Raw genomic sequence first — 14193 nt, forward strand, 5'->3', positions numbered from 1 at the left:
TTCTTGATTTTGTTAATTGCATAATAAATGACAAGAAAACAGATATAATACAAAAAGATTACAAAGCTACTCAAGTTTTTTTTTAAACAAGCAGCAAATGAATAGAGTGCAAGTTCAAAAGGGACAAGTGTTTTTATAAAAAAAATGTTTTATGTGTATTATATATATATTATTATTATATTTTTTAACCAAACACGATAAAGATAATTCTTAACTATTTTATAACAGAATTAAATGATATACAATTTTTCTTTATGCAAAATGTGTGTCAAATGGCCATAAACAGGTTTTTCATTGTATATAATTTATCTATAAACGAAATCTAATTAGCATATTAATGTGTTTTAGGGCAAAAAAAAAAAAAAATGAAAAAAAAATGTAAAAATGGACAAGTAATAATTGACAAGATTTTCATAATAATATATACATTTCATAGGAATACTGAAATATAATTTATTTCCCTATTCATTTGTTATGTCTCCCAAAATGCGTAATAAACATGCTTTTAGTCCCGGTGTCCTCATTTGAGGACATATGAAATTAACGTCCTGTTTCGTAACAGAAAGTCATATTTTAATTTGAAACCCCATTACATATTCCTGAGATGTTGATTTATGACACACAATTAAAAAATCGGTCAGATTAAAATGATAATTACAAAATATTATCATATTTCTATAAGAGTGTCGCTAAATTATTATCAGACATGTTTGAAGACCAAGGAGAGGGAGGTGGCATGTATAGTCTCACTAAAATGTAATGTCCTCAAATGAGGAAGCAGGGACTCAGGAGGTTGTAAAACAATGTCTGACAAAACATATGGCTACTGCTAAGACCTTACAGAGTAAACGTTGTTGGAAAAGAACAGCTTGTCTGGTTTTGCTACAGCTTTCATCTCATCTACACAAACTCTTCATATATTAAACCATTTCCCCCCTCCTTCTCTAATAGAGCTTCATTATCAGGATTGTGGAGTTTGCACATCACCAGGAGCTAATGAGCCACTGCAGAGAAAAACAATGTACACAGAATCCATCCTGCATCAACATGACAAAATGAGAGCCCCATAAAGACTGGACGAATGGATTAAACAACCACACACACATACAGATAAATGCCCATGTGGTTAAAAATATTTAGTGATGAGTTAGTTAAGGTATGCTCTGTACTACCTAATCGCCATCAAGCAGGCGATGAAGTAGCCAAAGACAAGCTCTGGGAGGCAAAGTGCCAAAACACAGTTACAAAGAGTGAAGAACTCAGCCACACACTGTTGAGTGTTTCTGATTTTATTTCAAAATAGTCTGTAGTTATATAACTTATTACCATTTTCATTTCCATGCCATTTAGAGTTCCATGCTATTCAGCACCAGCCTGAGCCAAACGCAGCAGGGAAACGAGAGCCTTCTCTCCATCTCCAGCTGATGAAGAACACTCTGCATGCTCTGAAAACTCATTTATTCTTCACTTCATGTCAGTGCAATATTGAAATGTACACAATGGTAAGAATCTGCCACTGAATGATAGCTAGCATTGATTTCAGAAAAATAAAAATAATAGACTATAAATACAAAGTTGAATGGTGAAAGGCCCTGTAGAGTAAAGGTATCTAGCCCCCACTTGCAAAGCAAGATGGGAAACTACTGTGGAGCTCTGTGTCATACCCTGCTTTATTAAAGGTACAGTAATCATTTCCATGACAAATATCCTAAGTATTTTATTTTTTTATAACCAGTCATCTGGGTTTTGTATTTCCACACAGTTCTCAGATCAGTTTTTGCCTCCTGGTTAATGTTGTTGTGAAGGCAGTTGTCAGAGTTAGTGTGTGTGTAACGGTGGTTATAAACTCTCCTGTAGGAAAGGCAGGACGAGCCACTGCTCACTAAAAGTCACAGACTACATCAAATGTCCAAATACCAGAATATGTTGCAAATAGATATCTTTTGTATCACAGTGTGAAAAAGCAAATGTCCTTTTTGGGGTTTTCATACACGCTGAGGGTCCTGCTGGCTTCCGACAGGAGAGTTCCACCAATATGTTAAACACCCAGGTTTAAAAACAGCCAATGACAGACAATGAGCGTTAAATGATATAAAAGGCCTCTGGAAACACAAGCACAGAGTGCACAAAGACTATTATTTACACATTCAGCAGTCCTTCAAGTTTCCAGTGATATGCTAAAGTGGGTATAAAATGAACACACACACACACACAAACTCTGGGCAGGTCTGGGTCTACTGCGGCACAGTTCGGAATCATTGTACAGTCAGCTTGTGCTCATAAACGGCAGCGATAGAGACACACACACATACACACACACACACACAGAGAAACGGGTTAGGGGGGCTCTCAGCAGCGTCACCAGTCAGCATCCTCCTCTATGTAGTAGTCAGGTGTGTTAGTACCATCAAACAGAGTGGGGTCCAGAGACTTTCTTTGCTTTCCTCGACCGAACACCCGCGACAGAGAGCCCAGACCCATCCTCTCTTTCTTCTTTCTGCGTCTCTGCTCCTCTAGATCCTCTAGAGACTGGAGACAGGGATAAAGAAAGAAATAATAAGCACTAGAAGCAAAGGTGATACATCAAAAATGAGCAGAGAATCTCATCTGTATCAAGGCACAATTTATTTGAAGGTTGTCATAATATCTTCATATCAAAGGTCAATAACAGCTAAAGAATCAGAATACCACTCAAGATGTGAAATGTGTTGAGTGCTCTTCTGTGGTTTGAAATTTAATGTATAGTACATAATAAATAAACACAGTACACACACATACACTATGTAAATAAAAACTTATTTTGGATGTGATTAATCACGATCAATAGTTTGACAGCACTTTTATAAATATACATATTTTATATATAAATCTAACATATTTATCCTTAATATATACATGTATGTGTGCATATTTATTATAACATAAAAGAATGTAAAAACAAAATTTTGTTTTTGGATGCGATTAATTGTTTTGCAGCCCTAAACACAATTAACTGTTAACAACAGTAACAATAATAACATTATTATAATTTTAGATTATAATTAATTGCAATATGTAATATAATTTAATAATTAATTAAGTTTTATTATTATTATTATTATTATTATTATTATTATTATTAATAATAATAATAATAATAATACTATAGTCCTCTCTCTCTATATATATATATTTATTTATTTTTTCTACATACATTTAAACCAATTAAAGAATATTAGCACCATGCATGCAACAAAAAGAATGGTAACACCATAATGAGACCAGTTGAAAATACTGTGAAAAGACATCAGTATTTTGTGCACCTTTTCTGCAAAGCACTTCACAACCCTACCACATCCAACACATGCACTACAAAAAAACATTAAAAATCTTAAATGAATATTGTTTAATATAGTATACTATGAACACTGCTGACTCTGTGACACATTTTTACACGTTTCTCATTTGTAAGTCACTATTGATATCAGAGTCTGCTAAATAAGGACATGTAAATGTGCATGTAAATGTATTGAGGTATAGGTGTCAGGTAAACAGTAGCATGCTGCACTACTGTACTACACTACTTGTGCATTTGTGTATGTGTTTTGCAATGCAAAGAGTGTCACAGTGAGTGGAAATGCTGTGTGTGTGTGTGTGTGTGTCTTACATTGCAGAGGGAGTGTGTTCTGTGTCGTGGTGAATCGGATGGCGTTGAGGATCTCTCTCCCTCCATCACCGAGGCGTCTGAGATGACTGACGGTTGTTTAGAGTGACACGGACTGATCCTGGCTGCAGCTGATGACATCATGCTGATGCCATCAGCATCGCACACACACGGTGATGCTTTCAGCACTAACAGACACAAGCATTGGGAGAATTAGGAGGCTGATTTTAACTCATTTAGCATAAGTGGTTGAGATGTTTAAATGGACAGGTCAGTGCTGTAAGTGTGTGTGTGTGTGTGTGTGTACCCTGTCTGTCCATTGAGTGGTAAAGGTTTTGTTGACTCTGTCGTATCGCTGCAGTCAGAGGAAGCTCTGCATGCATCGCCCACTCTTGGTTGCCGTTGACGACAGTCTCTGTGGGCATGGCCAGCGAGTGTCGCTTAGGAACATCCTTAGTGAGAGTAGCCAAAGACTGTTTTGCCTGGAACACAAACAGATTTAATTCAATACGGTCCACATCCTTGTCCAGAGAGAGTGTTGTAAACAAATGTAGAAGTAGTGCCAGTCTGGAGCTAAAGTCAAGTTATTAATAGGCCCACAGAGAATCTATACTCGGAGGATTTAGCAGAAAATATTACTACATTTTACATCTGTAACTGAACCACGCTGACACGCCTTCTTCCCCGCTTATGTTCATTCCCATGTTTTATTTAAAGTCTTCATTACTTTTCTATTTGTAGATTTTCTAAATATGAGCATATGCGAAAAATTTAGCTGATTATTAAAAAATCTACAATACAGACAAAAACAACAATATCGTGAAAATTATTGCAATTTCTAAATCTGAATTTCCTAATTTAATATACTTTAGAATATAATTTATTTCTGTGACGCAGCACTGAATTTTCATCATCCACTATTCCAGTCTTCAGTGTCACATTATCCTTCAGAAATCATTTTAATTCTGATTTATAATTCATGTTGGAAACTGTTGTGATGCTTAATATTTTATTTTTGGACCCGGTGATAATTTTTTTTGGTTTTTTGAACATTGTTAAAAAAAAGACTTCTTTGTTGCCTTTTTCTCACATCACATTTTAGAAATCATCAGAAATTATATATCAACTGAAAACTTAAAATCTCATAATTCATCCTTTAAAACTCATTTTAAAATCAGACATTGCATTACCATGTAAATGGTACATCAATATCATGTTACAAAATGTTTTCATTCATGAATAATACAAATTTAAGTTTGGATCTTGCACTACAAAGTCTATGTTCAGAAATGTGAGTTACAGTTAAGGGGTTAAATTGCAATAATATTTCACAAATGTATTTTCTGTATTTTTGATCAAATAAATCCAGCCTTGATATGCATATGAAACTTCTTTAAAAAACATGAAAAATCTTACTGATCCCAAACTTTTGAACAGCGGTGTATTTATGTAATGGTGCAGAAAATGCTGAAAAACTGCAGATTCCATGTTGGGCCTAGTTCAAAATCATTTCAAGCCACAGTCATGCTAGAAAATAAGCCAAAAGAACACCACCACATTATCATTGGTGTAGAATGGCTCCCAAGCTAACTCCTAAACATTCTACAAAACGAGCATGCAGAGAAGAACATTCACGCTCACAATGAAGGAACAGAAGCGCACATGCTTTTTCCATTCCATACACACAACGAGTTTGTTCTCAAAACAAAATACACGTGCAACCAATCAAACTGTGCATATCAGATGGGCAGTCAACACTGCAGGCCAATCAAAGAGTGATTTGGATTTGAGTGACAGGCCTGGCTGATCTTACCGACACTGTTTTGGGTGAGGCTGGTCTTTCTGGAGATCGAACAAACACGCGACTCTCTAGTTTCTGAGCCATAAAGCTACTCATCTGTTAAAGAAACACACACACATAAACAAAAGCACACACACACGCACACAAACAACCCAACCCTGACATTTTTGAGCTACTCAGCTGACAGATCGTTTGAAGACACATGAAGACATTCTGAACAAGGCAAACACTTCAGATATATCTAGACTCACTCATCCACTTAGAAGACAAAAAGTAGGATCCCCTGCTTTTCTAAGCTCTGTGTATCTCACCATAGTCAGTTCAGCCTCCAGCTCCTTGATCCTGTTCTCTTTCAGGTCCAGTGCTGATCGGAGTGCACTTGCATGTTCTGAGGCCTCTTTGGTTTGTCGGCGTAGGTCCCACTTCTCCCGTTCTAACAGATCTTTTTCCCTTGCCAGAACTCTCACTGCATCCTCACTCTCCTGCAACACATAAATAAGAAGTGTGTTTGAATACTGAAGCATGTGTGTAAGTGGGAATTTATGCACGTTTAAAGTTGCTGTGCTAGTATGAATGCATGAGATATGCATGTGTGCGAGAAAAATACTTTTCGGTGTTGCTCATAGTTGCGTATGAAGTCTCGTAGCTGCTCCTCACGGCTCTCCAGTGTTGTGTAGAGCTGCTGCATCTGATTCACCAGATCAGTTCTCTCCAACCTCAAACGCTTCCTGTCTGCCTTCATTGCTAGGGGAAGAAGTAGATCAAAAATGGCTGTATAAATGATATACATGTCATTTGTGAGCATGAGATTTAACATACAGTATAAGGTTCATGTGACACTAAAGACTGGAGTAATGACAATTCAGCTTTAGTGTCACAGCAATAAAGTACACTTTAAAATATATTAAAACAGAAGTCAATTACTTTCAATTGTAATAATATTTCACAGTGTACTATTTCAATACAATATTTCACAGTATAGTATTGTATTTTTGATCAAATAATCGTAGCCTTGGTGAGCAAAGAGTCATCTTAATCAACCCCAAACATTTGAAAGGAAGTGTACTTCCTCAAGTCACATGATTATAGGTATCATTTATGTCCATAGCACAAAAGTTTATAACAAATCATAACCTTGAGTATAAGCAACACCGATCCTTAGCTGATACTTAGCAAGCACCAATAATTAAAGAAAACATACCACAAAAAAAGAGAAAGCAAAATAAGCAATAATTATTCCCTCTACAGAAAATGAAAATACTAGTTTTAACTTTGCCATGTGCTTTCCAATCTAAAATACTGTTTTATAAAGGTTCTTTGCTGCTAGTCTTGCCCTGACGAATCAGAAGTGCTCCACAACCTTGACAATCAAGCGTCTTTTCTGCTTTAAATAGTATGAATTCAAATCATATTCGTAAAGACCTTACAGCGTTTCACCTGTCATTGCATATATGTATTACTATTATTACACCTTAAAAATGTTCTGCATTTGAAATCATTTTCATGTCCTATTCGGATTGTGGTCTCTATCAATTTAAATACATAATACCGTTTAATTTGCATAAAACCATTCCCATTTACACATAACTATCATTCTCTTGATGTCCAATATGTCCATTTTCACACACCAATCCCCCCCCCCCTCTCTTCAGCTGGCTGTGGTTAATACTGTGTGAAAACAGAGGCAGTAATTGACTGTTTTAGGTTGTTTGTAGCCTCTGCTCTGACTTGCAAATTGCAGCTCGTCTTTTCCAAGGACATTGAGTCCATTCACCCAACACTTAAAGACTCATTATACAGGAGCCAAACGGCACAAAAAAAGCCTTTTACACACTCTTGCACACACACACACAGGAACACCTGGAGAGACTGTGAATAGCAGTGAACACTCAGATCAGTAAATCCTGGAAGATCAAGAGCTCTTCACCCCCCCCAAACTGTGCTTAATTAAATATTGGATGTTCCTTTTCCATTAGCTCACACACAAATCACATTATTAGTTATTTGAGCTTTTGTTATCCTTCCATCTTTTACCGAAATGGATTTCTATAGCAGAAATGTACAATGGTTGCTTCAAAATTACAATTTTCATTAGTGATTTCAGTAGGCCTTTACCGAATACTGCAGAGGGTGATATGAGAAGGCTTTTTTTGCCACACATAAACTGTATACACACACACACACAAAGTCAGCACTGTGGTAAAGTTACTGTTCAAATGCTGAAAAATGAGCCACGGGACAAAATAAAGGAGGAGGAGAGACGAGGTCCAAATCGTTTTGAGGAGTCTCAGTCTCGGCAGATTTAAAACACCTTTAGGTCCTCAAAAGTTTTCATGATACTGGATCAAATGACCTGTCTGAGACTCATTTAAACATATAAGGTATATAATATAGTAAATCGATTGTAAATTACACTAAAATGTGCCAAAAATAAATGCACTATTAATAAATTAATCAAGGACTCTCTCCATAATATTTATTAACACTGTATTTGTTTTTACTGAGCAAGGGGTTTGGGCTTGCAAGTCTGTTGTTTATTTCAAAATGACAGGTCTAGTGCTGGCTGAGATCTGAGGGTGAAAGGTCAGGCTCATAATATTCATTTCCTACCTTGCAATGCCTCCTTTGCTCTGTCCAGCTCCTGCTCTTTCTGTGTTAGCTGCACGCGGAGCTGTGAAACAGACAGCAGCTCCACAGAGCAGCCTCCTCCTGTCTCCTCCAGCTCACGATTCAACATCTCCCTGACCTGCTTCAGCACGGACACCTCCTCCTGCAGACGCAGCACCTCCTCATGCAGCAGCACTACAGAGACAAGACAGTATCATTAACATTACAATGCACCACAATGATGTTTTCATGATTTATTTTGCTACTGAACAGTTGAACGCCTCTTATTATTAAATTATTTACTATTTTTGTTATCAGAAGTGGCATGAGCAAAGTGGATTTTAAATGCAACAGCAAAATAAATAAATAAACATTTTTTAAAGTTTATGGTCATGGTTGTTTTTTTTTTTTTAAGAAATTAATACTTTTATACAGCAAGGATGCATTTATTATTATTATTATTATATATTTATAAAGTTCTAGTAAATTAAGACGCTTACACGGATGTCATATTTCTTGTTCTTTTACTTCAGAACAAAGGTAGAAAAAACAAACAACTGACCTACTTGACAAGGTTGAATCAATAATAATGATATCGGCATGCTTAGTGTGTACTTGAAGTATATCAGGGTGAGATGCATGTCATTGTGAGATTTCATAATAAACAAAAACATAATAAAAATAATTATTTACACTTAGCATCACATAATTTTCTTATGCTCATCAAGGCTGCATTTATTTGAGCAAAATACAGAAAAAAATGTAATTGTCAAATATTGTTGCAATTTTAAATAATAGTTTTCTATTTTAATACACTTTAAAATGTAATTTCATTTATATATGCTGACTTATAATCAGTGTTGAAACAGTTGTGCTGCTTCATATTTTTTAGGACCTGTGATCCTTTTTTTGGACTCTTTGATCAATAAAAAGTTAAAAAGAACAGTGTTTATTCAAAATATAAATTTTGTGTTACAATATAAAATACTATTTAAAAGTTTGGGGTCAGAACCTTTTTCTTTCTTTTTTCACAAAAATGTGTTTTTTTATTCAGCAATAATGTGTTGAATTGATAAAAGGTGATAGTGAAGACCTATGTTGTTAGAAAAGACCTTCTATTTTAAATAGTAAATGCTGTTCTTTTTACTTTTTACTCAAAGAATCAAAGACAAATATTTAGGAGGCACAATACTTTCAACACTGATAATACATCAGCATATTGGAATCATTTCTAAAGGATCATCTGACACTGAAGACTGGAGTACTGGCTGATGAAAATTCAGCACTGGGACACAGAAATAAGTTCTATTTTAAATTAAAATAAGAAACCAAAATTAGAAATTCCAATATTATAGTTTTCAGTATTTAGTTAAAATAAATAAATACAGCCTTGAAGAGCATAAGAGCCTCCATAAAAAAAACTCCATTAGAAAAAAATCTTACTGATCCCAAATTTTGAACAACAGTGTATCACACACAGACACACACACATGCTATACACAACCTTAAGCATACCTATCTATAAATCACAGTATGTCTAAAGTGCTTCGAAAAGAAAATCCTTCAAAGTATTCCATCAGTTCAACGTCATGCCCAATGTGCAAATAAACCTCCTACTCAACAGGTGTTAGGACACAAGCATGAGAGCATTCCTGTCATTTCTGCAGGGTGAAGCTATAGAAAATCAGCGTAGGTAAAAGGTGAGACAGAATGTCAAGTAAATTCAGTGAGGACAAAACATCACCGAATCTACAAAGCTAAAAATCATACATACATAAATATACAAATTATACACAAAGATATAACTGTGCATACAGTAATGTGTGAATAAAATCATATAGCAAAAAACAGTAGTGGTGAGGTGTTTGTGTGTGTGTGTGTGTGCTTGGCATTTATGATGAGCTTTTTCTGTCTGGCTCATGGTTTGTTGTCAAATTCTGAAGTGTTCAGGTCAGTCACCTGAGCTCTTCATTAAAAGTCTGATTCATTTTCTATTCTCTCAGCAATGTGATGATCACACGAGTCTAAAAAGTACAACAGTCTAGTAAATATTCACATCACAGTTAGCTCTGAATGTGGGATTCGAAATGAGGTGAAGAATCCTGAACACCTGGTGTTCTTCCTTGTCAGAACAGGCTGAAGTCTTGACACAGGCATCTAATGCAGCTCTAGAATCTGCTTTAGTTTACTTTCAGACAGAAGATACGAGACAACACTGCAGATCTGCCAGGCTGTATTATACGGATTACCGCTGTAAGACCTCTGCATCAGCTAATCCAAAAATGAGCCACTAGAATGCAGATGCAGCTCTAGATTAGCTGGGTTCAGTGAAGGGTTACGGTTGGCTCTAGACTCAAGCTTCTTGTCCAGACAGGAAATTTGTATTGTTCAATATTGTCTAAGTGTATAGGAGTTTTCACCTGGACTCTTTGTGCTTGCTTTTTTATGACTTTAAAAACAGGATATCAGGGTAATTTAAACAGGAGGAAACAAGGCCTGATCATGAATGCTCAGCATGCATGTATAGTGGCCCCCCAAAAATTAAAACACTTAAACCATAAGTGTTCATTGCATTAGCAAAAAATGCATTCAGAATTTATTCAGAATCATTTCTCCTGTCAGTTCCACTTAAGGTCTTTAAAATAAATGCCACTTGGTTTAATGATTTGTTAACCAAGGCGATGACATTTATACATTTTTTGACAAGTGTGACAAAGAAATAAAAAAGGAGAGAAACACAGAGAGGCATGTGAGGGCTTCTCATGCAATGTTTCCATTTAATTTAAAGAGTCTTGAGTGTTTTGGCCTTTGAGGACATTACAGAAAAGGCCAGTGATGTAACAGCCACGTTCTGAAGAGTTTAATTCTGTTAGTGTCGTCAACCACAAAATGGAACTGGGAGCCTCCGGGAGAAGACTAGAGGAGGAATGATCACTGACTTAAAATATCTCACTGCACCATAAACAGAATTTTAAACAATAACAAAAAGCCTTTTATCAGATGAACGTTTGCAATGAAGTTTGAACTTAATAATAAAGAGGCTGTAGGCTTGTGGTGTGTGTGTATGTGTGTGTGTTTCTGTCCTGGAAAGCTCATGCCTCAGTTTATATACAGTGGGCTGAAGTGATGCCAGGCCTGTCCACTGTGATAAATACTCCCACAGTTCCACCACCACACTCTGTTTTATCCATCTTCTTATGGTGGGGTATTTTAATGCAAACAACTGTGATGCAAGACATTTTTTTTTTTTTAGCTTTTACAAATGATTTTTACATAAAACAGAATGATCGTGACAAGTAAATAAAGCCATTTTCTCTTATATTTTCATAATTTAACTGGACATACAAGAAAAAATATTTCACAATTTTTTAATCAATACAGTCCTGTGCAATAACTCACAAAATCATTTCAGGATGTAAATAAGGCATTTTCAAGGTTACCTCCTACTATTAATTAAGAACTGTTTATGTGGGAGTACTTCAGTGTTCATTACTTACTCCTGCAGCATAAAATGCATAAAATGAGAAAGCAAATGGCACATCATTTTTTAACTCTATTATATATATTATTATAAAATATTAAATAGAATATATAAATATAACCTTTTTAGCTACAACATTATTATTTGTATTAACATTAAGAAATTTTAGAAATGGTCTTCTGCAACAGCATCTAAAAATAATTTTATGCAAATATTTACTTTAATCTAGCCTAAAGTTCATGTCTATTTGTTAACTGCTCAAGAGCGTGTGTGTGTGTGTGTGTGTGTGTGTGTGTGTGTGTGTGTGTGTGTGAGAGTGTCTGTTTGAATGTAAACACGATTGATGATGTAACGGTACATTCTGATGCCTCATTGCATTTACAACAACAAACTTTGAAAACCACTTGAATCACATCAGCCTATACATCATCTGAACACACACATGAACCTCTCCCAGTGAAACCATTCATGCAGCTACAAAGAAACTTTAGCTGCTCTCCGTTTCTCTCTAGCCTGAGGGGAAACGCTCACGATCAGTCGTTTACTCACCCGCAGTCAGCGCTCATCCCTCACCGTCTTCTACAACAAGTCAAATGCTCCAGACTTAAAGAACCTCAGCTATCATCTCCTGCACTGAATCCAACAGCACACCAAATCCAAAAGCTCAAACTCCCTCTTCACCTGCCAGAAGCGACTCCCACTGGTTTACAGATATTAACTGTCCTCAGACCTCCCTCTTTGAAATGCTTAAAGAGGAGGAGCTACAACTGACACCGCTGCTCAGCACACACACACACACACACCAGACAAAAGGAAAGAAAGGATCTAGGTTCAAGGTGCAGAATTTCAAGCAGGTAATGACTCTCTTTTCAAACACATCCATAAACACACACACACAGTACTCTCACTTGCCAGATTCCGGTAAGAGGAAACGACACACACACACACACACACACACACAGAGGTTAACAATCAACAACTAACACACAGTTCTCAGACTAAACTACAGGAAACCCATGGTTTTGCAATCTGTCTTTATCCACTTGTTTTTCTCAATCAGTTTTGATCCAAGTATCTCTATTTGTGTGTGTGTGTGTGTGTGTGTGTATGTGTGTCAATTCACTGCAAAAGACTAAATTGAAAGTTGACACTTACACAGCACATGCTGTCATCACTTTTTTGCCCGGGAAAAAGATGTAGAAAAGTTATAATAAAAACAGTTGATGAAATACAATACAATACAATATATACATACACAATATATACTATATATATATATATATATATATATATTAGGGGTGTAACGGTTCACAAAATTCACGGTTCGGTTCGGTACGATTCACTGATGTCACGGTTCGGTTCGGTACGGTTCGGTACGTTTTAGATACAGCAAAAGGAACAAATTGGCAACAAAGTATGTTTTTTGTTTTTTTTTACATTGAACAATGATCTATTCTTTACCCATCTTCTATGGTGTTTTCTTAGCAGCATACTGTATAAAACAAAAACAGCTCCTTATTAAAAAAAATTGAAAATGTTATATTTTTGTAGTAGTTATGAACAAATACAAAGATGTAACTTTTCATATGGAACTCTATAACTCTTTATATTGAGTGTGTTTTTACTCAATTGGTTCTCTATAGGGCTTATGTTTTTTGGAACAAAGCAGGAATTACGGTCTGGCTGAAATGGGCTCGTGAAGGAATATAGTAACGGGGCTAAATTACATTAAGAATGTTCTTAAAACATGCGTTTTCCACTATAGGCGCTCGCTCACTCAGCACACGCTGAAGGCTCGTTGCAAAATGACTAAAGGGTCTTTCACACAGGACGCGATACGCGCGGCGCTGGATCCTGGGCTCAGCGTTGCCCTTCAGATACAACGCGATTTGCGCTGCACTATGCCAAGAGCAAAGTAGGTGGAGTTTTTAAAACTGCCCGTGCATACGTTCTATTTATAACAGTTCTTCTGTAACGTGCAGGCCTGTTAATTGAATCGTACTGCTCAGGAAATTCCGACACAGTACAGTACTAGTCCATTTTGATTACCGTGCTTGTTTGGATGCCCCGATCGATTGGTAAAGTGCACCCAAACACCAGACCTGTTGGTTATTGGAGGATCTTCTATTTGTGGTCTGTTAAACGCATTGGCCATTTTGCAACGAGCCTTCAGCGCGTACTGAGTGAGCGAACGCCTGACCTGAGTAGCCTAACATAAACATATAAGATGGTGTTTTTTTCTTGTTCGGGGGTGTCAGGGGCGTTGCCTGTTACGTCGTTTGGGTTATTGGGCTACCTTGTTGAACGCATATCATTATATTTCACAATTTTTTCTTTATTTTCCAAATATAATTAATTAGTCCAACGAACCGTTCGGTACATAATGCGTACCGCGTACCGAACCGAAAGCCTCGTACCGAACGGTTCAATACGAATACGCGTATCGTTACACCCCTAATATATATATATATAATAAGTCAAATAATTTGGTATCACTTCACAAAAATGTCCCATTAGTTGAGGTTAGTTAAATTTATTAACTAACAATGAGAAATATATATATATATATATATATATATATATATATATATATATAATATATTTAATTTGATAGTTTACTTTATCTATATTGTCACGGGAGGAGCACAAGACAGACACAGT

The 14193-nt window shown here is 36.2% G+C and overlaps 1 protein-coding gene across 5 annotated transcripts in view; it reads right to left on the bottom strand.

The window, feature by feature from the left end:
* Nucleotides 1-14193, bottom strand: part of LOC127964045 (kazrin-A) — a 42076-nt gene that overhangs the window by 5764 nt on the left and 22119 nt on the right. For 3 of the 5 annotated variants that reach the window (XM_052564187.1, XM_052564191.1, XM_052564192.1), the window contains exons 3-9: nucleotides 8055-8246; nucleotides 6052-6188; nucleotides 5756-5926; nucleotides 5457-5540; nucleotides 3951-4125; nucleotides 3647-3831; nucleotides 2406-2529 (exon numbers count right to left, since the gene is read on the bottom strand). In XM_052564187.1, coding sequence (XP_052420147.1) covers nucleotides 2406-2529; nucleotides 3647-3831; nucleotides 3951-4125; nucleotides 5457-5540; nucleotides 5756-5926; nucleotides 6052-6188; nucleotides 8055-8246 — 1068 coding nt within the window. Of the gene's footprint in view, nucleotides 1-2405; nucleotides 2530-3646; nucleotides 3832-3950; nucleotides 4126-5456; nucleotides 5541-5755; nucleotides 5927-6051; nucleotides 6189-8054; nucleotides 8247-12081; nucleotides 12269-14193 lie in introns of those variants that run through there. The other 2 variants (XM_052564189.1, XM_052564188.1) reach the window with 2 other exon arrangements.

Source organism: Carassius gibelio, chromosome B8, assembly GCF_023724105.1.
Source record: "Carassius gibelio isolate Cgi1373 ecotype wild population from Czech Republic chromosome B8, carGib1.2-hapl.c, whole genome shotgun sequence".
NCBI lineage: Eukaryota > Metazoa > Chordata > Actinopteri > Cypriniformes > Cyprinidae > Carassius > Carassius gibelio.